General features: G+C 38.1%; 2 protein-coding genes across 4 annotated transcripts in view; both read right to left on the reverse strand.

Moving 5' to 3' along the window:
- Window positions 1-24,062, reverse strand: part of Nell1 (neural EGFL like 1) — an 802,510-nt gene that overhangs the window by 248,406 nt on the left and 530,042 nt on the right. The gene's annotated exons all lie outside the window — the stretch shown is intronic.
- Window positions 14,510-22,250, reverse strand: LOC101964695 (isocitrate dehydrogenase [NAD] subunit gamma, mitochondrial). The gene has a single exon (XM_005335968.4). It carries the CDS (start codon window positions 16,046-16,048, stop codon window positions 14,879-14,881), a length of 1,170 nt encoding a protein of 389 aa, XP_005336025.3. The 5' UTR covers window positions 16,049-22,250; the 3' UTR covers window positions 14,510-14,878.

Here is a 24,062-nt window from a genome sequence, read left to right on the forward strand (position 1 = left end):
GGGTAAAGAGAATGGACTTGGGGGTCAAAGGGACTGGGGTTTAAACCTTAGCTATTTCTCTTGAGCAAGAAATTTCAAAAATTTACCTAAACTTTTCTTATCTAAAATATGAAGATAATAATCACAGGATATACACTAAGACATCTAGAAAAATTAAAGGAAATGATATATTGAAGGCATTTAGAGAATGTATCAGATATTGCAAATATATGCTAAGTGGTATTATTGATCTCATTAGAATTCCAAACATCTATACTGTAACAATGGACAGCAGGTTCTAGCTTAACAATTAACATCAAGTGAGCATCTTCTTTAACCTGAATGATGGTGTCTGCTCCAAAATCCACATTAAAATTTAATCTCCAATGCAATGGTATTAAGAGGTGCGGCATATGGGAAGGGATTAAGTTATAAGGACTCTTCTCATGAATGGGATTAGCACCCTTAAAAAGGGGATAGGCTTAAAGAAAATGCTTTGTGCCCTTCTAGCTTGTGAGTACAAGGCTACCATCCTTTCCAGATAATGCAACAAGACGCCAATTTGGAAGCAGAGATTGGGTCCTCATTAGACATCAAAAATGCTGATGCCTTGATTGTGACATGCTAGCCTCCAAAACTATAAGAAATACATTTTGTTCTTTGCCAGTATAAGGTATTTTATTATGATCACACAAAAGTGTTAAGACAACATCAATTATATGCAAAATTGTATAAGAGCTTAGAGATCCGTTATACATAAACTGGGCAAATGGGAATTTTTCAATCCAGTGGGTATGGTTTTCTTTTGCAGGGGCCTTATTTTTTTTTTTTAAATTGTTTGTTTGCTTTAATGGAACTGGCTTCTGAAATTTTGCAATTAAAAAAGAATCAATACTGCTTAGTGACCTAAACCAGTCAGAGATCAAGCAAAGCTGGAGGTCATAATAGCAGATGAAATTTCCCTTTTTCAAACACTGAATTGATCTGGATATTAGTTCATCTTTGAGAAAAACTGACTTTTCACAATGCTTTCCAAATTTGTTGGAAGAATGAATGCTTCAGTTTCCTACACAGTATAGAAAATCATAGCAACCAGGAAAAAGGTATACATCTTACAAGAAGAACATCTTTCTGACATTTATCCAGCTTTCCACAGAGAAGCAATTTGCAAGATATCTGAAGATACACATTCCACTCACACTCACATGCGTCCTTCTTTTCTGTTACACTCTGGCAGCATAATATTTTCCTTTAGAATCTAAGCACCTTGAGGAAAAGGTCCATGTCTTATGTAGTTCTTTCTTTTTTCCTTTCACAGCAACTAACAGTGTTTCACTCTAGTAGGCACTTTTAAATGTCAACATGTGAATTAATAAGTCCCAGAGTTTTAAAGTTCAGATGAGGCATGACTTACTCTAGGGAGGTTTCTATGATTTCCTTTCCCTTCTCTGTCCTCTCACAGTATCCTGCTTATACCTCTGCTACAGTATTTATCACTCTGTTATTAATTGCATAATTATTGTTGGTTCCTTCAGTCCTGTGTGCTCTGTGGGAGAAAACACTCGGTTCTCAAAGCTGCATCTTCAGTGCCCAACACAGTCTGTAGCTTATCCTTAGGTACTAAGGTGAGTATCTTGATATATTTCACAAAAGGAAATAATTACCTCATATGTCTGTCTGAAGAGAGCAGATAGGATAACATTGTCATAGAAACTAGTGGTTTCCTAATGAACCCACCTTTCATGCAGAGTCTCTTTCAAATTTAATTGTGGACATGGCCATATCATTTAGTGTGGAATAATGATATCCTAAAGGGTAATATGAGCAGAACCTGGTAAGCATTTTCACACTGGTGATTGGTTTGGGGGGATTTCCCCTTTTGGGGTCCATCCACCATGCAGTAAGAAAATCTGCCAAGCTTAATGATGGCTAAAGCACATGGACTAAAACAGAGATATTCCAGCCAAATGTCACCAACTTCCAGCCATGGGATTGAAGCCACCTTGGGTGCTCCAAGCCCTGAAGAGCTTCTCCTTGCCTTTAGCCTCAGGTATGATTCTGACCAATAAGACATGGGATAGAAGAACCATGTAGCTGAGACCTGCCAACCCTCAAATTATGGCAAATAATAGATTACTGTTGTTTTAAGCCATGCTACTTTGGATTGCTTTGATATGCAGCAATAGATAACTGAAACAGGTAAAGAAGAGTGTTAAAATACAAATATCACAGGCTTCAGATCCAACAGCCATCAGAGATATATTTGGCCCCTTGCAGGACCTATTAGTATCTCAATTTCTTCACCTATACAGTGAATACACCTACCTACAGAATTGCTGTGAAGGTCAAATAAAATAATGCCATATATAGTAAATATACTAAAGATGGTGAACTCTCATTCTCAGCATGACTGAGGTAATAGGGGAAAAAAAAAGAGTGTTGATTTCTGGGAAATGTGATTGATGCAAATCTCATTCAGAGGTGAACCTGAGCCATATAAGTCACTATCTCTCACCCTCCCCTAAGCCACTAGTAGATTCACATGCAAGAAAAGTGTTAGAAAAGGAGTACATGGAAAGTACAGAGTCATCTGTTTTGGACTGAGAGGCCACTATAGTTTCTTGACTGTCCTCCTGAGTCTTATTCCTCCATGATATCACTTCATCCACACAGCAGTCACAATGATCTGTCCAAATGCTTAAACCATTTCCCATCACTCCCAGCTTGAACCTTCCTTGTGGCCTGGCACTGCAAAGTGCATAAAGCCCAAAGCCCTTCTATGGGCTACAGGATCCTACCTGACTTTCCCCATCTTCCTTTTTAAGCCCATGTTCCTCCTCTTTCCCTCTGCAACATCCTCTCCAGCCACATCAGTCTTTGTGCTTCTTCCAAACACTTGCAGCTCACCCCTGACTCAGGGGTTGGCCAAAGCAGCCCACTCCCTCGTCCTTCTTACCACCAGTTGCTCTCAGAATAATAATTATGTTTTATTTTATTTTCCTTCTTACAGCTTTAAATAATATTCAATATTTGTGTTTCTATAAGTTCATTGTCTTTTTTTGTCTGTTTATTTTTTAACTAGGCAAATGAAATTTACAAGAGGACAGGGTTTCTGTCTTGTTCATTACCTAAGCTCCTTTGCCCAGACTAGGAGTTCATAAATTATAGTCCCCAGGCATGTTTCTATATGGCTTTGTGAACAAAGAATGGCTTTCGCTTGTTTAAATGTTTGAAAAAATAATTTTAAAACCCAATATTACATGGCATGTACAAATTGTGTGAAACTTAAATTACAGTGTCCATAAATGAAGTCTCGTTAGAACGTAGCTACTTTTATTAGTGTGTACATACTTTCTATAATTCCCAATGCTTTAAAGTGCCAGTATTAGCTAGGCAAACTGTCACATGCCTGTAATTCCAGTGACTCAGGATGTTGGGGCAGGAGGATCACAAGTTTGAAGCCAACCACTGCAACGTAGCAAAGTCCCCAGGAATTTAGAAAAACCTGTTTCAAAGTTTAAAAAAAAAAAAAAAAGGACTGGACTGGGGATACAGATCAGTGGCAGAGTGGTCCTGAGTTGAATAACTACAACAGAGACCATGTGGTCCATAAAACTTAATATGTGTATTATCTGAGCCTTTACCTGCATGTTCAAATTTCTGATGACCTCATCAGTGTCTAACTTATTATAGGTGACCATGTTATATGGGTCCAAATAATTTTTGTTAGAAATAAAAAATATGGAGCAGTGAGATTTCTGAGTACCCAGACACGGGCAATGTCTGACTAGGAATATCTTTTCCCGGTGAAAAGCCAGATGAGTGCAATCTCTGACTAGGCTCTTGGAAGCCCTCCAGGTTGTTCACTCTCCTCCTCACGCACTGGGTTTCTGTGAGGAACAGAATGCAACGTCTGCATTCTCATCAAGTGTCGTAATTGATCCACACACAGAGGAAAGCTAAATGAACAGGGCTGGAGACGTTGGAAAAATTAAACACAGATTTCTTAATAAAGCTGAAAATAGCTTAATAAAGCTGAAAATAGTCTCCTGGCATCCTAAGGCGTGTTTATTTCTGTTTAAATAGATGACTTCCCATAGACTGTTATCAGCTCAGCGGGGATCCTGGGAGAGAAGTACTTTCCTCCTCCTGTGCATTTTAAGCTCTTTTCCGCTGAAATCCCAATGGAAACTGTAAAAAGCATCTGCCAATCTGGATAAAAACTATCACCATGGTCAAGTCATTCTGATACCTTCAGCTATCCACATCTGGAGTGCTCTGAACAGATAGGAAAGAACCTCGTGGAAGATGATGGAGAGCTTGACATCCTTTCAGAGAAAGGTGTCTTCCTGGGAAAAGATGAGGAAAGTATCAGGTGGAAGAGTGGTAGGGTCAATCATTCTCATTAGAAATGTTGCTGCTGCTGCTGATGATTTCCTTGGGCCCAGGAGCATGGTGAATGCTTTGGCTATTCCCCAGCAGCCCTTAGAGGTTAAGATTGCAAGCATCCTGCTACCATCACAGAAAAATGGTAACTCAACTTTCATAGATCCTTGGAGGAAAGTGGCCAGTCAGCAGCTTCTTGGGGGCAATCAGCAGGAGATTAGGCCACCAACACTGGAGTAAAAAGGGATGACTGAGGAGGGTGGTGGATAGATCTCCACAGAAACTCCAAGGCCATGTCCAGAAAGACTTGAGAGGTCAAAACTATACCAGAGCGGGGAGCTGAGCAGGAAGGAAGAGAGGATGAGATCTATTCCACTCTCAAGGAGGCATCGGAGAAGAGGTGAAGGGCATAAGAAGTGTGCTCAGAGATGTTTCACAGAGCAATGAATGTGCTCACAGAGAAGCTGACATTGAGAAAGAGAGACATGAAATTGAAAAGAAAGGCTTCAAAGAGGCAGCAATTATGCTGAGAAGCAGCTTAAGGAAAATAATAAATTTGCCTAAGCACAAGAATCAGAGCCAACTACAATGAGGTATCTAATGAGGTTAATTAATCAAGGTAAAAAAAAAAAGAAAAATCAGACATTCACTTTAAATCTTGAAAATCTCACCTAATGGATAAATTTGAGTAGGTAAAATTAGTTTAACAATAATGATAGGGTATAAAATATGAAAGAATGGAGGGAACAAAGGAAAAGCTTTGAATATATCACATAATGGGCAGACAATGGCAGCCTTCTTAGCCATCAGTGACTAGGTATTCAACCAGAGACTTCCTTCCTCTTTCTCCCCCTGCCCCTGCTCCTCTGCCTCTGTTTATTTTCCTAAAGAGTTTTAAGGTTCAGATGAGGCATGACTTACTCTGGAGAGGTTTCTATGATTTCCTTTCCCTTCTCTGTCCTATCACAACATCCTGCTTATGCCTCTATTACAGTACTTATCACTCTGTTATTAGTTGCATAATTGTTGTTGGTTCCTTCAGCCCTGTGTGCTCTGTGGGAGAAAGCACTCAGTCCTCAAAGCTGCATCCCCGGTGCCCACACAGTCTGCAGCTCAAAGCAAGTACAGTGCTCAAAGGAGAATGAACTACCCCAGGTATAAGTGAATGGGTGAAAGAAATAATGGATGAGGTCACTGTGTAAACAGGATCTTGCTCTTGGCAAGAATAAGACTGGAATCAAAATAACTTAATTCTATCATAACTTAAATACCTTGCCAAGGATCAATCATACCTGGAGAAATCTTACCCTGGAGAAAACAGGTTATTTATAAATCAGAGTTTTCAACATCTTTTTTTGAAAGCTTTGGCATACAGTTGATTTCTGAGTACACTGTACACCTTTTCACAGAAATCACATCTTTCATAAATTTGAAAGATAAAAACTACATGAAATACCACAGATGTGCTCTAGGCACAGCCTTAAGTACTTGAGTATAACTTCTTTTGTAAATTTTTTTGCATGTCTTTCCACAATATTATCTACATGTCCAGAAATCTTGACTTCTTACTTTGCTACCACAGATTTCTGCAAAATAACTTCAAAATTTTCTTTCTTTGCTTTCTCACTAAATGTTGCTTCTTAGAGATAATATAAATGCGAAAGTGGAAAACAACATCAAATAAAAGTAAAATGATTCCCTCTAAAACAGAAATAGGATCTATAGAAAGAAAAAGTGTGGGCAAAGTTGAGTTCCCCGTTGGGGAACACATCAAATAACATTTATCTTTGAATAGTATTTTATTTACACATTCATAGCTGTATTAAATACATCATTAACATACTAAAACAAATAACATATTTGGAAATACTAGTTTTCCTTTTAATATAAGATTATTAAATAATTTTACTTAATATGTTAAGAATTTTGATCCCATAGTCTTTCCCAAAGAGTGAGAGCCACTTTTCAAAGTCTATCCATTTCTAAGTCTATCCTCCCATTTGTTTAAATTGTTTTAAATTAAGAAATTTTTGATTTCATGTTTTATGCCTTTTATTTCTTTTTTTTTTTTTGGTGGGGGGAGGGATACCAGGGATTGAACTCAGGGGCACTTGACCACTGAGCCACATCCTCAGCTCTATTTTGTATTTTATTTAGAGACAGGGTCTCACTGAGTTGCCTAGCATCTCACTTTTGCTGGGGCTGACTTTGAACTTGCCAACCTCCTGCCTCAGCCTCCAGAGCTAGTAGAATTATAGCCATGTGCAACTGCACCTAGCCTTAAAGTCTTTTCTTTTTTCTCTTTTCTTTTTTTGGCTACTAGATAGAGCTTGAGCCCAGGGGGGCTTAATCTCTGAATCACATCCTTATCCCTTTTTGTTTTGACACAGGCTCTCTCTAATTTGCTTAGGGCCCCATTAAGTTGTTGAGCCTGGCCTCAAATTTGCAATCCTCCTACCATAGCCTCCTAAATCACTGTGATTACAGGTGTCTGCCACTATGCCTGGCTTGATGTTTTGTTTCTTTTCTTTCTTTCTTTCTTTCTTTCTTTCTTTCTTTCTTTCTTTCTTTCTTTCTTTCTTTCTTTCTTCCTTCCTTCCTTCCTTCCTTCCTTCCTTCCTTCCTTCCTTCCTTCCTTCCTTCTTTCCTTTTCTTTTCTTTTCTTTTTTCTTGCTTTTTTTTTGGTGTAGGGGGAATTGAATTCAGGGACACTCAACCACTAAACCACACTCCATCCCTTTTTTGTATTTTCTTAAGAGATGGACATCTGAGTTGCTTAGTGCCTCACTGATACTGAGGCTAGCTTTGAACCTGAGATCCTTCTGTTTCAGCCTTCAGAGCCACTGGGATTACAGGCCTGCGCCATCACCTGTGGCTGGCTTAATGTTTATTAAAATGAAGTTACAAGAGCCCCAATTGCATCATAATAGAACTTCTTTCCTTATTTGTCTAATAGTTTTGTACTTGTGATCTCTACAATATAACCAAAACTAAACTTTATCTTAGTATTTGTATTTTTTCCAACTTTTCTGAGATATAATTAACAATTTCAAATTTAGTATATTTAGGTGTAAACTTAGTGGTTTGGCATACATATATAATGTGAACTAATCATCACAATCAAATTAATTACACAATGACATTTAATATTGCAATTGTGAAACCATATTCCTACAAATAACTACTGATTCATTATTGAAGAATTTTTGTCTCTTTTCAAAATTTATTCTGAAGATAATTTCTATGAAAATATTAAGCCAGAACAACCAATGTCACTTTTTTAATCCCCTAAATATTTCCTTGTTAAAAATCATAGAACTGAGAGAACACAGGTAATATGAGGACATTTATAAGGACTTGAATTTAAGACATGTGTATGCATGTGTGTGCACATACAGTACTGGGAATTAAACCCAGAGGCACTCTATCAATGTGCTAATCCTCAGCCCTTTTTTATTCTTAATTTTGAGACATGGTCTTAAACTTGTGATCCTCCTGCCTTGGTCTCCTGATCAGCTAGAAAACTGCCTTTTCTCTTTAGAATGGAAAAAAACAATCATCAATTTTGCATTTTGACAAACATAAAATTTTCTCTTTTGTGGCAATATTCATCCATTTACATCGATTTTGTAGAAACTAAATTTGGCATTAACTAAAACAAACCAGATGCTTATGCTGATCAGAACCTAGACTCAAGTCTTCATCAGAAAACTATATTTTTACTCAGTCTGTGTTGATTTTTAAGCATTTACTAAATTGATAATAAGACATTCATGGTTTTTAAATTGCTTTTGTGAGGTTGAGTCATTTTTTCCCACTTTAAATATGTCTCCTTTTTCTTTTCCTTGCATTTCTTGGAACAATCACAAATGAAATAGATGTAGCTTTCCATATCACTGTAAGCAAATTCATCATGATGTGAAGAACACTCTGCCACTTTGAGTTCCGATGTTATGCAAGTTGTCAGGGAAATTCTAAGGACCAAATGCTTCCCTTCAAAAAATTTCTAGCTCTATAATCAGTTTCCTGCAGATATTGTACATATTCCCAACTGAGTCTTGTAATACTGTCAGTGTCTTGCAACCTCCATAATGATCCAGACGTGTATACATATCTTCAAAACCCTTCTCTTACTTACAAAACTCAATATTTCTTTGCATGTACTCCACATCATTATTTAAGCATTTTTGTTTGTTTCAAAAGCACATCACTTTGTTCTAAGTTTTCTTTTTGTCTATCATTACTCCAAAAGAATAATTTGACTATTTAATAACTTTACCATTTTGGAAATGTCATCTCTTTTCAATATTTGGTGTTGATTCTAGACATGATACCCTTTCATTCTGGACTATCTAGGTTAACCCAAATATCTGGAAAGTAGCTGTGGTAGTCAAGGTTATACACAGTGGCTTTGGCTGGATTTTAAAACTGGTTCCCTACTTACTATCTGACTGACCTTGAACAAGTCACTGAACTTGTCTTTCTTTAGTTTCTTATCAAAATAATAAGTTAATGTGAGGATAAAATTGTTCATATATATACAAACTATTTAAAACAGCACTTGGCATAAAGTAAGTGTTTAAAATTTCAGTAATTTATCTGTATGTTACATCAGAAGAGAGTTGTGAAATGGTGAAAAGAGAACATCATCTGGAATCAGAAGGCTTGGATCCTTACTCTGGCTAAATCTGTAGTCAGAAGACTTGGATCCTCATCTTGGCTCGGCTAGGTACTAGTTGTGAAATTGGGACAATTTGCTTTACCTACCAGGCTACAGTTTCTGCAAAACTGAACTCTCTTGACATTTCTTTAATTCTACGTGTCTATGAGATTATTTTCACAAGGAAACATTGATCTATGCCTGAAACCAAGCACATTTACCCATAGAAGTAAGGAATTCACAGTGTATAAATGCGCATAACCGTTAAAACAGATTGTTCTAGTTCCAAATGCTTCAGTTCGTCCTCATCTGTCCTTACCTCCTGTTAGTTGTGAGACCTCGAGAAAATTTCTTAATATCTCTGTCCCTTAATTTTCCTTTATGAGAATTGTAATAATAATCCTCTAATAGAACCACTATGAGAATCAAATAAACTAGTAAGTGCAAAGCATGTAGGACATGCATGACACATGATAAATAATAATAAATATAATTACCATAATAAATCCACTTTGGAATGTGTTTAATTATGAAGTTATACCTACTATGCAAGAACTATACTGGGTAATACAAGGCCCAAAACATTGGTTAAATATATTTCCTACCCTCAAGTAGCATATAACGTATTGAGGCAAAAGTCACATAGATGAAAAAAATTAGTACAAGACAAAATATGGAACGAAGGAGGTCAAATTTGAAGTCAGTTATATAACTCTTTAAATAATCCTGGAGACAATATAAACCCAGAAGAAATGTGATGGAATAAAAGGCATCAACACAGGGAACATTATGTGGCAGAATTGACAGTGAAACTAGACAAAATGAAAGGGGGAGAAGTCAAAGATAGTAGTTTTCTTTGCTTAAGCAAGGCCCAATGTGGCAGGTGCTTTGGACACAGCTTTAAATATAGTTTCATAATAATAGATTATGATTCCAAAATGGCCATAACAATAATACTTCTGACTCCTTTGCAAAGTGGCCTCGTCATTATCCCGTCAAGATGGGACATTTATTCTCCCTATTCTTATACCTGTTCTGCCTCTATTGCCTGCTTTGAGTAATGACGTGTGGTAGAAATGGTATTAAAAGCTTCCAAGACTAGGCTTTAAGAGATCCACAGCCCTGGTCTCTGCTCCTTGGACACTAGGTGCTACGGGCTGGGGTTGTGGCTCAGTTGTAGAGTGCTTGCCTAGCACATGCGAGGCCCTGGGTTCGATCCTCAGCACCACATAAAAATAAATAAAATAAAATAAAATAAAGGTATTGTGTCTAACTACAATTGAAAAGTAAAATATTTTTAAAAAAAAAGAAAAAGAAACTAGGTGCTACACTAGGAAGAAACAAAACAAGTGCATTAGCCAGTCATGTGGAGAAGAATGGAGGCTCCTGACTAATAGCCATCAATATCAAGCCATCCTGAGACTCATGGTAATAATAACCACCTGATTAAACTACATGGTAAATAATCACTGTTCTAAACCACTGTGTTCTGAGGAGGTTTGTTATGCAGCAATAGATAACCAAAGCAATGTTATTTAATTTTCTATAAGAATCCCATGAAGGTAGACATTTACCTTTTATCCCTTTTATCTGAAACAGGAGCAAACTGGAGATAAGTGTTTTAAGCAACCTATCCAGTGTTACAAGGCTCCTGTGACACAGCTGAGATGAACATCAGGTATGGAACTTCAGCAGCTGAGTGAATTGTAAAGTCATTGGCCAAATAGAGCCTGAGTAAAGAATTAATTCAGAAAAAAGTCAGACAACTTGTTGTGGCTATTCCTTAGAACACTAGGACCATAAACAACTCTGAGTAAACTGATAAAGGATAAGATGAAATGACCCAATGAATTTAGAACAGAAGAAATCTTTTCAGGAAACAGAGACAGCCTGCCAACCACCTGTTTTACTGCCTCAAGGGTTCAGTATTATTTAGAGAGGAGGATTTTGTAAAGAAAGGTTGACATACTAAAGTCAGTCCCCCAGTCCTGTGAACATAAGCCTGCCCTTCCTTTCTTTCTTTACTCCCTTCCTTCCTTTCGTATTTAGAGTAAGCATGAAAAAGAGCCTGTCTCTGTCCTAGGTTCAGGGACTCCAGCAATCAATGACTCTATCACTCTTATTGGCCAGGAATGTACTGTACAGTATTGTGTGTGCTCAGTTGACTTTCTCTAAAGGACAAAGGAAGCCCCGAATGAGGGTTTTTAAGTAGGGAAGTGACTTGAGTCTGTTGCTTTTCAGAGAGGGTTTTTAAGTAGGGAAGTGACTTGAGTCTGTTGCTTTTCAGAGAGATCATGCTGGGTGCACTGTAGAAAATAGACTGAAGGAGACTCAATGGCAAGCGTGACCCAAGTTAGAGGTCTATACTTGCAGCAAGAAAAACTGGGAAGTTTCCAGTGATGAGAAAGGTTAATGAGAAAGGAGGCATCAGGGAAAGAGGAACTACTGGTTTCAAGAAATAAAAAGGAGAGAGGGTAAGAGCACTTATAATGATTTGATTCCCTAGTTGAAAGCTGACTACAAACCAACAATCTGTAATGCAATAATGTAATTGAACCAGTTTTCTTCAGGAGTAACATTAGAATGGTAGGTAATGGATAAAAATAGAATGCTTCATATATGGATAATAGTTGATATTTTCATGTTACTAAAATGCTGTTTATTTCACATGTATATTTTTGTCTCACTGCCATTTCCATGCCTGACCACAACGATGGTGGTCAGCTATGATGGTTATACCATAGTACAACTATGTCCTATCCTAGCACTCCAGATACTCTTAAAACAAAGTAAAAGGTGGAGTTCCATCTTTAAAAATAAAACAACACATTCCTGGCAAGGGAACCTGGACATGTATCAAACATGGTAGGGTAAGTTCTCACTTGGAAATATAAAGGGCAGCCAAATATCAACTGTTACAGAAATCAGAAAATTTTAACAAACTGTTTTAACTGTTTTCTGAAAGAGACTTCCTCTACTGCCAGACGTCTTGAGTTGCCTCCTGCTCTGGAAGCAACTTCCGTCATTGGCGATCGTGGCTTCCACTTTGGGAAGAGAACCACCTGTTTCTATACTTGGTTGCATTTTGCTTTAATGTCTTCTACAGAATTAGGTCCTTTTCATGTTTCAGAACTTGTTTTTTTTTTAATGTTTGTGTTAATGTTTGTGTTTTTGTACTCTGGTTTGATTTCTGTGCATTTTGGGTGGGAGTATCTCATGTAGATTTCTTCAACAGAGATGGGTCTTCAATTTCCCTCTTCATCAAAATTACCACCACTACCACCACCACCACCACCTTCTTCATTTGTAGTAAGTTTTACTTTTTTCTGTAGAAACTTGCTGCCATTTACAGGGCTAGATTGCTTCCCAGATGTGCATAAGAGTTTTATATTCCTCCTCCTCTTCACCTTCTGATTCTGCAGCTTCCTGAGGACTACTCAGTGTTGTTTGTCATTAATAGGCACAGGCTGTGAACTACACTTCAAACATAAGACCACATGAGTCCAAGGGAAGCCTTAGCTGTACAAACCTTGTCCAAGTTGCCAATGTTACTTGGATTGGATGCCTTCATAATCCATTGCCCCTGCTTTGACAATGTGCAATTCATCCTCTGTACCCGACCTTTAACTGACATTCTTAAAGATAACTGGTGCTCGTTTTCATCATGATCCACCTTAAAGTGATATTTTTTGTTGACCTTTAGTTCAGAACTGAAAGAGTTCTCGGGTCTCAGGACACTCATGACCATGTCCACATACACTGAATTTTCCATGGTGTGATGGTATGCACTTAAGTAGGAGAAAAGGTGGACAGCGACAAACAACTTTGAATTCAAAGAATAGATGTACAGGAAGAAATCACATCAGGGACAAATACAGTAATGCTAAGAAAAAAAAGAAAAAGAAAAACACAAGCACTTATCACAATGTTATAAGCTTAAAGTACATTTTCTCACTCCATGTTCTCAACAACCCTTCGGCATAGGTACAGTTATTTTCTCACTTCACAAATAAGAAAAGCGAGGCAGTATCAGCCATAACATTCATTTCCTGATTACTTCAACAAACACACATTTATTTTTTACATTGCATGTACAGTAATTATATTAGAGATGACAGAGGACAAGTAAAAACATACATGATATTATCCCTTGGGACATTCATAGCTAAGAGGGAAAATCTAACAATGGCAATAGAAAGTGCCATTGTTGTGTGCCAGGTGTCATCACAACTGTCTTGAGAGGATTCTGGAGATGGCCATTCTTCATAGAGGAAAACTTGGGCTCAAATGGCCCATAAACTCCCATTGCTAAGTGGAAGCTGACAGCTGGGTCACTGCCTGCACTTGGGCTAGTTGTGCCATGAATCATTTCTCCTAGTCATGAGAAAAGGGGGTACAAATTGGGTGGGGTGAGTTAAGGTTTAGGGATTAGGGTGGGGTGGGGTTCATACTAAATCCACTTGTTAAAGAACTACTCACAAAGGTCTAGAGCTGCCCAGAGGTGGGTGCAACAGGAGGACAGTGGCATCCATCCTGGCAAGGGATATGGTCTAATTGTGCAATACATGCAATTACCATGGTTATCTTCCAATTGACTCTTTCCTGCTTGCCTTATTCTTCTAAAAAGTCTTCTAGATAGAGTTGAAGGTAATTGATTTCTCCTCAAACTAAATCTCCTTAAACTAACTTTCCATTTTCCAAACTCTGGCCTGACTTTGTATATAATTAGGTTAAGTGAGATCAAGGGCACTCAACTCAACTGGAGCCTCCTGGAGACCACAGAGGCTGAAAAAAAAAGTGTCCTTAGCTTGTGCTATGTGAAGTATGGTAAGATCCACAGATTATACAGGATGCAGAATCCACTGCTTTTCTCACTCTTATTTCTATCCTGCTGATAAAACTACTATCAGTTTTCATAATCATTGTGTTTTTACATTTTCCTTGAGTAATAACAATTTCTGTGTACTAATAGAATTATTTTGTTTGCATGTCTCCCAACTATGACCTTTAAAATACTGTAAATAAAATACAATTAAATGATGCAAATATTTAGATTAGTTCAGGGCTTTCTTTGATAGCAAGTTTAAAAGTGGACCAAAAGAAATTATGAAGCACTGAGCACGGAGTTTGCAATCCATGGTTTCATTTGTATATCAAGAATTGTGGACTCTGATTGTAGAGATTTGACTTCTACACTCTTGAGCTGAGCTGAAAGAAATTTAAAAATCCCTTTTCCGGGGGAGCTGCAGTTTCCATCAATTTTCATGTGTGCAAAAGAACACAGAGAAAATTTATCACATAAACGTCCTAAACAACACCATGGAAAAGGAGGATATTGAGGAAGGAATGAAAGCATTCTGTACTAGCTCAGCTTTATGTTACTTTATTTATTATTAAAGTTACAATGTATATTTTGTAGGCAAAGTTTATTGCACTAATTAGCTCATTAATAACCTCTAGAGAAAAAAAAACAGATTCTCTGTAGGCTGGTTTACTGAATTTTAATGACACAGATAAAAGAAAATCAGTGCACTAGGTCCTGGGAAAGCCCTTCAGACTGCACAAACAGCTCTGATTTATTCATAGAGAGGTGAGAATCACTGATTAAAATAGAAAGAATGTCCACAAATCGTTTACAATGCAATAGGTTTGTCTAATTTAAATAAGCAATGTTTATGGAATTTTAATTTAATGGGGAAAAATCAGTCTTGATGCACTTCTTCTCCTGAATTGGAACAGATGGTTTATTCTGTACATTAGCCTTGCTGGCAAGGATTAGGTGTGGAGGGTGAATGGGTAAAGAGGAAGATAGGAAGGACTTTGGGTAATAACAGATTCCAAGGCACTGATCATCTACTTGAAACCTTGAACGTTTTCCATGATGTTATGAATGATGTCCAACGTGGTACCCTGGCCTCCAATGTCTGGGGTCTGGATATTTTTATTGCCTATGGATTCTAAGACTGCAGTACGAATGCGGGTGGCATGGGAATGGAGTTTGAGGTAATCCAGCATAATGCAACTTGCCAGCAGCATGGCCGTAGGGTTGGCGATATTCTTGTGAGCTAAATTCTTGGCCGTATGCCTTGAAGCTGTCTCAAATATTGCATATAAGCGACCATAGTTGGCTCCAGGTACCAGGCCAGGCCCCCCAACCAACCCTGTGCAGATATTGTTAATGACGTTGCCATAAAGATTGGGCATCACCATGACATCAAACTGTTGGGGTCGGGATACCAGCTGCATGGTAGCATTGTCCACAATCATGCCTTCTAAGATGAGCTGAGGATAGCGGGATGACACCTCACGACAGCACTGGAGGAAGAGTCCATCTCCCAGTTTCATGATGTTGGCCTTGTGCACAGCTGTCACTTTTTTACGTCCCATCTTCTGGGCAAGCTGGAAGGCATATTCAGCAATGCGCATAGAACTGGCCTTGGTAATGATCTTCAGACTCTCAATCACTCCTTTCCTACTCTCATGCTCCAGGTTGCTATACTCGCCCTCTGTATTTTCCCGAACAACTAAGATGTCTATGTTCTTGTGCCGGGTCTGCACGTTTGGCAGATTCTTGAAATGAATGACATTGGCATAGAGATCTAGGGTGGTGCGAAGCATACTGTTGCGGGATTTGTAAGAAGGTGGCAGGTTGTGATCAGTTTCGATGTTGCCCTTCAAAGCCACACGGTTTCGACGGATAGCCATGATAGCGTTGTGAACTTCCTCTTCACTAGACGTGGAGTTCACCAGCACTTCCTCAAAGTCCACGGGCACACTCGCATATTTAAACACAGACTTGACGTGCATCATAAGTTCAGGCCCAACGCCATCTCCGGGAATCATGGTCACCGTGTGTCGTCCACCATACAAAGCTGCTGGAGGATCTATGTGATACACACAGAAGCTCCTCAGAGGGGCCTGAGGTCTGAGTAGTATTTCCCAAGAATGGCCAAAAATTGCAGTTTGTAAAATTGCCTTCACAGAGGAACTGGCTCCCATTAGCATCTTTAGTGCCATGATCATTACATCAAGGTTCACTCAAATGGGTTCTTCCTCTTGCTCAGCACTGCCTTCTTTTGGTGGAATTCTTGTTTCATAATTCTTGCCTAGGTCACAATTCTCTCAGTAGAATGTGTTTGAGAGACATTCTACTGTCGTGAAAATGATAGCTAGACAGCAGAAGATATGATACATTACACAATAGAAAATATAAACTTTTTTGAGTTGGATAATTAATTAAGCACGTTACATATACTAAGTCCTGTATAATATGGTTTAAAAATACAGACTTATTTTTAGGGCAGTTTAGGGTCACAGCAAAATTGAACAGAAGGTACAGCTATTTACCATACATACTTACCCTGCCCTAACATAGGAACAGCCTTCCCTATTGTCAAAATTCTGCACGACAGCGGTATATTTGCTATAACTAATGAATCAATATTGACACATGATTATCACCCAAAGTCTATGGTTTTACACTAGGTCACTTTTGATATTACATATTCTACAAATTTGGACAAATGCCTAATGACACATGTCTACCATTATAATATCATACAGAGTATTTTCTTCTCTGGAAAAGAGAAATAAAAGACTTTCTCAGAAAAACACCTGGTTAGACATTCAATTTCTTGGAACTATCCCTAGACTTACTGAATTAGAATTCTGGAGATGGGAATCTAACTCGTTATGTTTTAATAATTGTGATACACACTGAAATTTGAGAGCCACTGGGCTATGAAGTGATACCAAAAGGAAATGATGAGCGGCTATGATAGGCTGAAGAAAATGAGAAAAGAGAAGACAACTTCAGGGATATTTAGTAGATAAACAGGACTGGACTACTGGCCTCTGAAACACTGAACATTATTTTTAATGAATTTAACAGAGTGGATGAATGATGATGCTATCAACAAAAATGCACAATACTAGAAGCAAATCCAACCGGGAGGAGGAATGAGATTGAAAAATGTGTTCAATTTCAGAAATTCTGTGTTTGGGAAATCTGTAAGATGTCCACATACTGATGCCTAGTAGGTAGCTTAGTAAATGAGTCGGCAGCTCCAGAGAGAGGATCATGGATGATGCTATAGACTCAAGAGCCATTAACACATGAGAGAGAGAGTTAAACCTACAGATGTGTATAAAATAGCCTCGAGCAGAGGTTTCTAACTTTTCTTTTGCTGTGACAGATGATGAATGACATTCATAGGAGATATACTCCCAGAAGCATGCTGAATTGTAATGAAAACCAAACACACACGTGTGCATGTGCACGCATACACGTAAACACACATGTAGTTGGATAAGTAAAGCAAAGCTCCCAAAGTTTTTTTATTATAGGTCATGTTCAAAAAAGTATTTTATTAAGAAATTATTAGTGAGATCTTCTCCCTAATCTCAAAACATGCCATTTTTTGAGTGACAACATGTGCATACAGCTAACATAAAAAACATATTGAACTATATTTAAAAGGTAAAATTCAGACCCTTACAGATAATAAAAGAAAAACATCATTTTACTAATAAAGACTAGGAAGACATAAATCTATCATCAAAATGTATAACACTTAGCCAAGCTTGGTGATACATGCCTATAATCCCAGAGACTTGGGTGGCTGAGGCAGGAGGATCACAAGTTTGAGGCCAGCCTCAGCAACTTAGCGAGACCCTGTCTCAAAAGAAAGAATAAAAAGGGCTGGGGATTAGCTCACTAGTAAAGCTTTACTGGGTTCAATCCCCAGTACCAATAAAAAGAAAAAAAAAGAAGTATGATCCATAGTATTAACAATTATTCATAGTAATGTAAATAGTATTTTTGCACATACCATTTGAATAATCACTTTGTTTTTAATTTGGAAACTTTAATTATAGCCTTACTTCCATTTCTATGCTATAAGGACAAGACACATACACATGTTTTCTTTACCTCTTTTCCTTATTAAATATGTACCTATTGCAAAAATCAAGGTAACAAATGCAGCTATAAATCCACAGCTTACTGACTATAATATTTCAAAATTGCTTTAAGTATTAATGATACATCAATAACCACAGGTCAGGGATATTTTCAGAAAATATAAAATAGGCTATGAATTATGAGCTACTCACTTACAGATAATTCAAATTCTACTTTGTTGCACCCGACCAGCAGACGCTGTTGAAATGCAGATGAGCTGACATCCCTGTGATAATAACTTTGGAGTGAGTCTAACTAATTAAAAAAGTAAATCATTCTCGAGGGATTATAACTTAATGCTTATCAATAAGTGACTAGTTTTGACATGTGTCATGACTGTGACACTGTGATAAGTGACTAGTTTTGACATATGTCATGATGGAGTGTGACACTCAGTGTGTCATCCCACTGAGGTCAAAAAGTACTTGGCTAGGAAGAAGAATGTAGAGAAAGCACAGAAAAGTAACAACGAGGTCTGGGGGTACAGCTCAGCGATGGAGCACTTGCCCAGCATGTTTGGGGGCCTGAGTTCAATCTCCAGAATCACAAAAAAAGGTGTGTGTGTGGGGGGAGAAATGATAATAATAATGATGACAAAACTAGGGGCAAAAGTGATGATAAAATACACACACACACACACACACACACACACACACACATATCTCCCAGGGGATGACTAGAGAAGAAATGGGTGGGATTGGGTGGGACAAGGGAATAGAACAGAGAGAGGTATTATACAAACTAACAGAGCTGGAACATTCCAGGAATGAGTGGCCAATGCTGTCAAAATCCTATAGAGAGGGAAAGAAAAACAAACAAACAAACAAAACTTTACCAATAACAGTGGGGATCGCCAACAACCTGCCCAAGGCCATGTAGGTGAGTGGGTGAGAACACGGGCTCCAGAGCCAAGCTTTCCGACATGTATAGTCTCTAGGTTTGTTTTTTTTTTTTTCCTCCATTCCTTTGGAGTCTTTTGGAACTACATTACAGTGGGAGTAGACAGCAGAAAATAAAACTAGGTGACTGACAGACATGCAAACAACCATGCACATCTTTCAATGTGAGGAAACAAATATAAAACCACCACTGCCAAAGAGTTTACTTCCCAGGCAGAGTTCCATGAAGTAGATCTAGATGAAACATGAAGGGGCAGTGGACACCAAATGGTTTCTGAATGACCCAGATGACATACACAAGGGCGTAGCATGGACTGATCATGTACTTGGGCTAGGAAGCTTAGCCAAGGGACCCAGGTCCAGTCTCGTTGAAGGGCCAGCATCTGACACACATGATGGAATGGAGAGACTTTCTGAAATACAGGCAAAACTAAAAGGCCTGTGGGGTGCTGTGTACACTTCTGCCTGGTTGAATGAAAAGGTTTATGCAGGAAAATAGTGACAGACAAATAGGGAAAGTAAATTGGGGTCATAGAGTGGAGGACCTTGAATGGCAAACTTGGGAATTTATATGATACCCCCACGGGCAGCTGACAGGCATTAATGGTTTCTGAAATAAAAATAAAGGGATTTGAAAGCTATTACTTTATAAAGAAAAAACATGAACACAAAAATAGAGTGAGGGAGACAGGCATTTCAAGGCCCGTGACCACCATATAACAAAGCTTTGCCTTAGTGCAAGCAGAAATTTAAAACACACACAGCCCTTTTAAGAAAGCTCTTGAAATCCATTTAAAGCCCTAGAGGAACAACTCATTATGAACATTGTTTTTATATGTTTTTCTGAAAGAATAAAAAGACAAAGTCTTAGTTTTTGGCATTTTCTCTATTGCACAATCATTAACTATTTCTTACCTGTTCCACCATCACTGTTTAATAACCACAGAAGAGTTGACAGATGGCAGAGAACCATCAGGGAGCCAAACTTAAAGTAATCTAGAAATGTCCCCCTTGTCTTCCAAAGGAGAACATACTTCATCCCGTACCAAATTTACTGTACAAATCCCGGTTTGAGGAGGAACTACCTGCATCTTTACATGAAGAAAAGCTTCCTGGATGTGTTTTTCAGCTAATTAAAGAAAATCTCATTCTGAAAACAGTAGGTGAGGATGGGACTAACATTATTCTCATTACTCACATTTTCCCCTATTTCTTTCTTTTTCTGTTTTTGTTTGTGGAGTTTTTTTCTTTTTGGGGGGGACAGGGGTCAGGGTTTAAAAGGAGCAGTTTATAATCTAGACATAAAAGTGAGATTTAAGAAGCAAGGTGAACCTTTTTGAAAAGAAGTCAGCTAATGACTCATTTGGAAACAGCGTATCTCTTGCCTTTCCTTCTACCCAAATGTTAGGGCCAAATGATAACTCCCTTAATCACTTTTTAACACCTGGAGCATTGACTATGCCAACCTAAATTCTCCATGTCTAGCAAGATAGTGGCCTTCCAATAATTATTCACAGGTGTGAATATTATATTTTTCAACACTTCTATATTTCAGAGGCTTTCCCTTTAAACAGGATAAGGCAAAACACCTCTACGTGATAGTAATGAATAGATGTGTGAGTAAATGAAGTCCTCTCTGTTAAACCTACCTAGTTTTTAGTTCAATACCCACATACACATTCCCACAACTGCTGTCACCAGCTCAGATGGTCATACAGGGTGCGTTTTCTCAGAAAGTCTCAATATTCATTAGCCCAAAATACATCATCCCTATACAGTACACACCACATTTGTTAAATCAAAATGACTGAGTTCTACAGTTTTTATAATAACTTACAGAATCTAGAAATTAGAGGGGTTTTCAGATGCCAGCTATTTTAGTCAACTGGTTTAGCCCTGGTCAATATTGCAAAGGAAGTATCATTGTACAAATCATGCGTATCTCCCCGGCCTCCCTACTACCTGCCTGAAAATGCTTTCCCTTCATTCAAGAAGGAAAGTGGCCTTCACAGAGCACTATATCCAGGGCTTCTTTATCTAATTCTGAAAAATGCAACTATGAGACGGTGACAATAAACAAGGAAGTAAGGTGCCAAGAGAATTGATCTTCTAAATCAACAGAAGAGTCTTTCCCAGGTCTCTTCTTCCTAAGCTTTTGCTCTTTTCCACACATCACTCTGCTTTCCTCTGTGTTTTATGTGATTCATGTGCTACAGCCCACCCCTGAGAATGGAAGGAAGAGTAACACATACTCACACATTCACAATCCCATTCTCACTCACTCATACAGGCTACCATGGTAGGCTTTCAGGCCATCAAAAGATAAACTGACAATCATGCAAAACTGAAAACATCTACAATTTCCAAATAAAGATGTGTGCTTAGAAACATGCATTTGCATCTGCTCCCTTTTGAAATCCCATTTAAGTTATATTTAAAATGGTTTTCCTTTTTTATTTGTATTGATATTACAAACTTACAAAAGCCATGAAGATCATAGAAGGGACAACAACATTTTGAGAAGCAGAAAACAGGTGAAGAAGCAATGACTTTTCAGATTTGAAAAAGTTGAATCTCAAACACAGTGGGAAAAAGCCAAGAAACAATTTACTCTGCATTACAGAAAGCAAAACTTAGGAATTGGCAACACCATATACCTCTGAGAGTAGCAGGTAAAGGTGAATTGACGGTCTCTCTAAGAACTAGATATGCCCAAGTTCTTCCTAACATTCTGCCCAGTCAGATGACTATATCTCCAGCAATCTAGGAGAAGATGGGAGATTTATTCTCAGCACTGGGAAACTCCATATATGACTGAGAGCAGGTTCCCTATGGACCACCTGGGAAATAAGTAAAAGTTTATATGACATTCAGAAAGCTGGAATATGGGCTTGGGCAAGAGTTTTATAAGGTTTTTTTCAAAGGAAACCAATGAACTAAAACTAAAATACTTAAAGATACTGAAAATCAGTTGTTTCTCAAGAGAATGACCCAGATCAACTTCCATGATCAATGGTCACATCCCAATTTGCAGAGATTTTGACTAGTGTTTTATCACTCTGTTCTTCAGTGTGAGCAAAGAGCCAGCTTCAAATGTTTGAGGGAAACTTCTAATATGTGCTCCAACAAGCCAGAACGGTACGTCAAGGAAGAGTAGACATAGTATACAAAAACCAAGGTCCCATTCCTGTAGAGGCAAAGGGAATCCTCAGAATCATGGGGATAGAGATTCTCAGGACTATGAACTTAGCAGTGAGTCTAGAAATCAACTCAACTCTGGAGCAGGTTTATCCAAGAACATGAAAGGGTTAGAAGACATTTATAGAGTAGATGAGAGGTTGAGGATAAACTATGATAAATCCATAGAAAACTAAGCAATAAGATGAATAAAGTAGCAAAATAGTAGTGACAGGGAGAACAAAGATTTATGCAAGAAAGGATATCAAGCATAGGATATTCCATGATTCAGTTATTAATATCGTGTTCATAGTCTCAACAACATAAATACAGAATATTGATCTAGCAAGAAGATATGCAGAGAGGTGAAAAATAGCCAAATTTCCTTCCTATATGGTGGAAGTTAATTTTAAAAAGTGTCACATTTGGAAATATGATGAAGTAGCAAGAAACATGCTATTTAGAGATAAGGAAAAAAGCACCAAGAGATTCTCTCAAGAGAACTAAAAGTGGTCACCTCTAGGGATGGGAGATGGGTAAGGTTTCCAGGTCTTCATCTTTTCTATAAAGACTTTTAGAACATCTAAGCTTTTTAAAAACTAAATAGTTAGATGATGATAGATAGATACTTCATAGAAATACAAATTAATTTTTTTAGTGCTCAAAAGTGGACTTTCCCTTTGATGCAGTAATGTTTAATTGTTAAATGTCAGCAAATAATTTGGATACTAATTCTAACTCTTTCCTTTATAGATGTTAGACCTTGGGTGAGTTGCTGAATTGCTCTATGCCTCAGCTTCCTCCTATGTAAAGTAGGATAATAACTCCCTCATGGAGTTCTACAAGGATTAGATACAAACAATTTGAACAGTTGCTAGCTCAATGCATCTTTATGGTCATTTTCATTACTGCAAATGCAATATTTGAGAGCATTTGAAATCATTCTAAACAACAAATAAATAAAATTAAAATGATACACCATTTCATGTTATTTCAACCCAAATTACACACACTGACCCAAAATTGTAATTTAACAAATTCTGAGTACTGGGAAGATGGCAGAATAAAGGGGTCACTTCCCTGGTGGATCCATAGCATGAACTAAGAAAAGCACATAGGCAGCTTTTCAACAACGTGGGTGAATAATCAAGAATTAGAGGGGACATTACTGGAATTTAATGCTGGACCTTACAAAACAAATCAGAGACTCAGGAGATCTTGTATAATAAAATAAAGGGGAAAATCCCCAGTCCCACAGCCATGACAACAGCTGGAGGTGCAAACCAGAGCAGTCCCTATGTAAACACAGTAAAGCAATAAAGGAATTAAAGAAACCCCAATTCTTGGGAAGACTTAGGCATGTGGAGTATGAAGAGTTTAGAGATAAGAGACACTGTTCTGGAAAACATTAAGCTTTGCCACATAGCATCCATGTACAGGAGGGAAGTCACCATATCTCTCAGCAGTGTGCATGGACAACAGAAGAAGGAACTATTCTGCAGCCCTGGCATGGGGCCAGCAACTGGGGGAACCAATTACTGGCAGACTCAATCTGGCTGGAAAAAAACAAGCCAGACAAACCAATACTATGTGACAGAAAGTGTACCTAAGTGATCAGGAGAAAATCAAGCATGGAGAGAGGTTTACACAGGGGAATATGGGTCGCTGAAACTCACCTGGCTTCCCTCACCCACTCCAATCTGGCTGCTTACAGGACTGGCTGGGAGAAAAGTGCCTGATTGGGAATTTGGGAACAAAGCACCCCAACCAAACCAAGATGTTCCAACAATAGAATTCATTGACAACATGGTAAAAGAAATGTCAGAGAAGGAGTTTAGAATGTACACAGTTAAATTGATCCATGGTGTACAAGACAATGTAAGGAGTAAATTCAGAGGTAAATTTCAGGAGGTAAAAGACCTCTTCAATAAAGAGAGAGAGAGATTCTGAAAAGAAATCAAACAGAAATTCTTGGAATGAGGAAATCAATAAACCAAAT

Source organism: Ictidomys tridecemlineatus, chromosome 4, assembly GCF_052094955.1.
Source record: "Ictidomys tridecemlineatus isolate mIctTri1 chromosome 4, mIctTri1.hap1, whole genome shotgun sequence".
Taxonomy (NCBI): Eukaryota; Metazoa; Chordata; class Mammalia; order Rodentia; family Sciuridae; genus Ictidomys; species Ictidomys tridecemlineatus.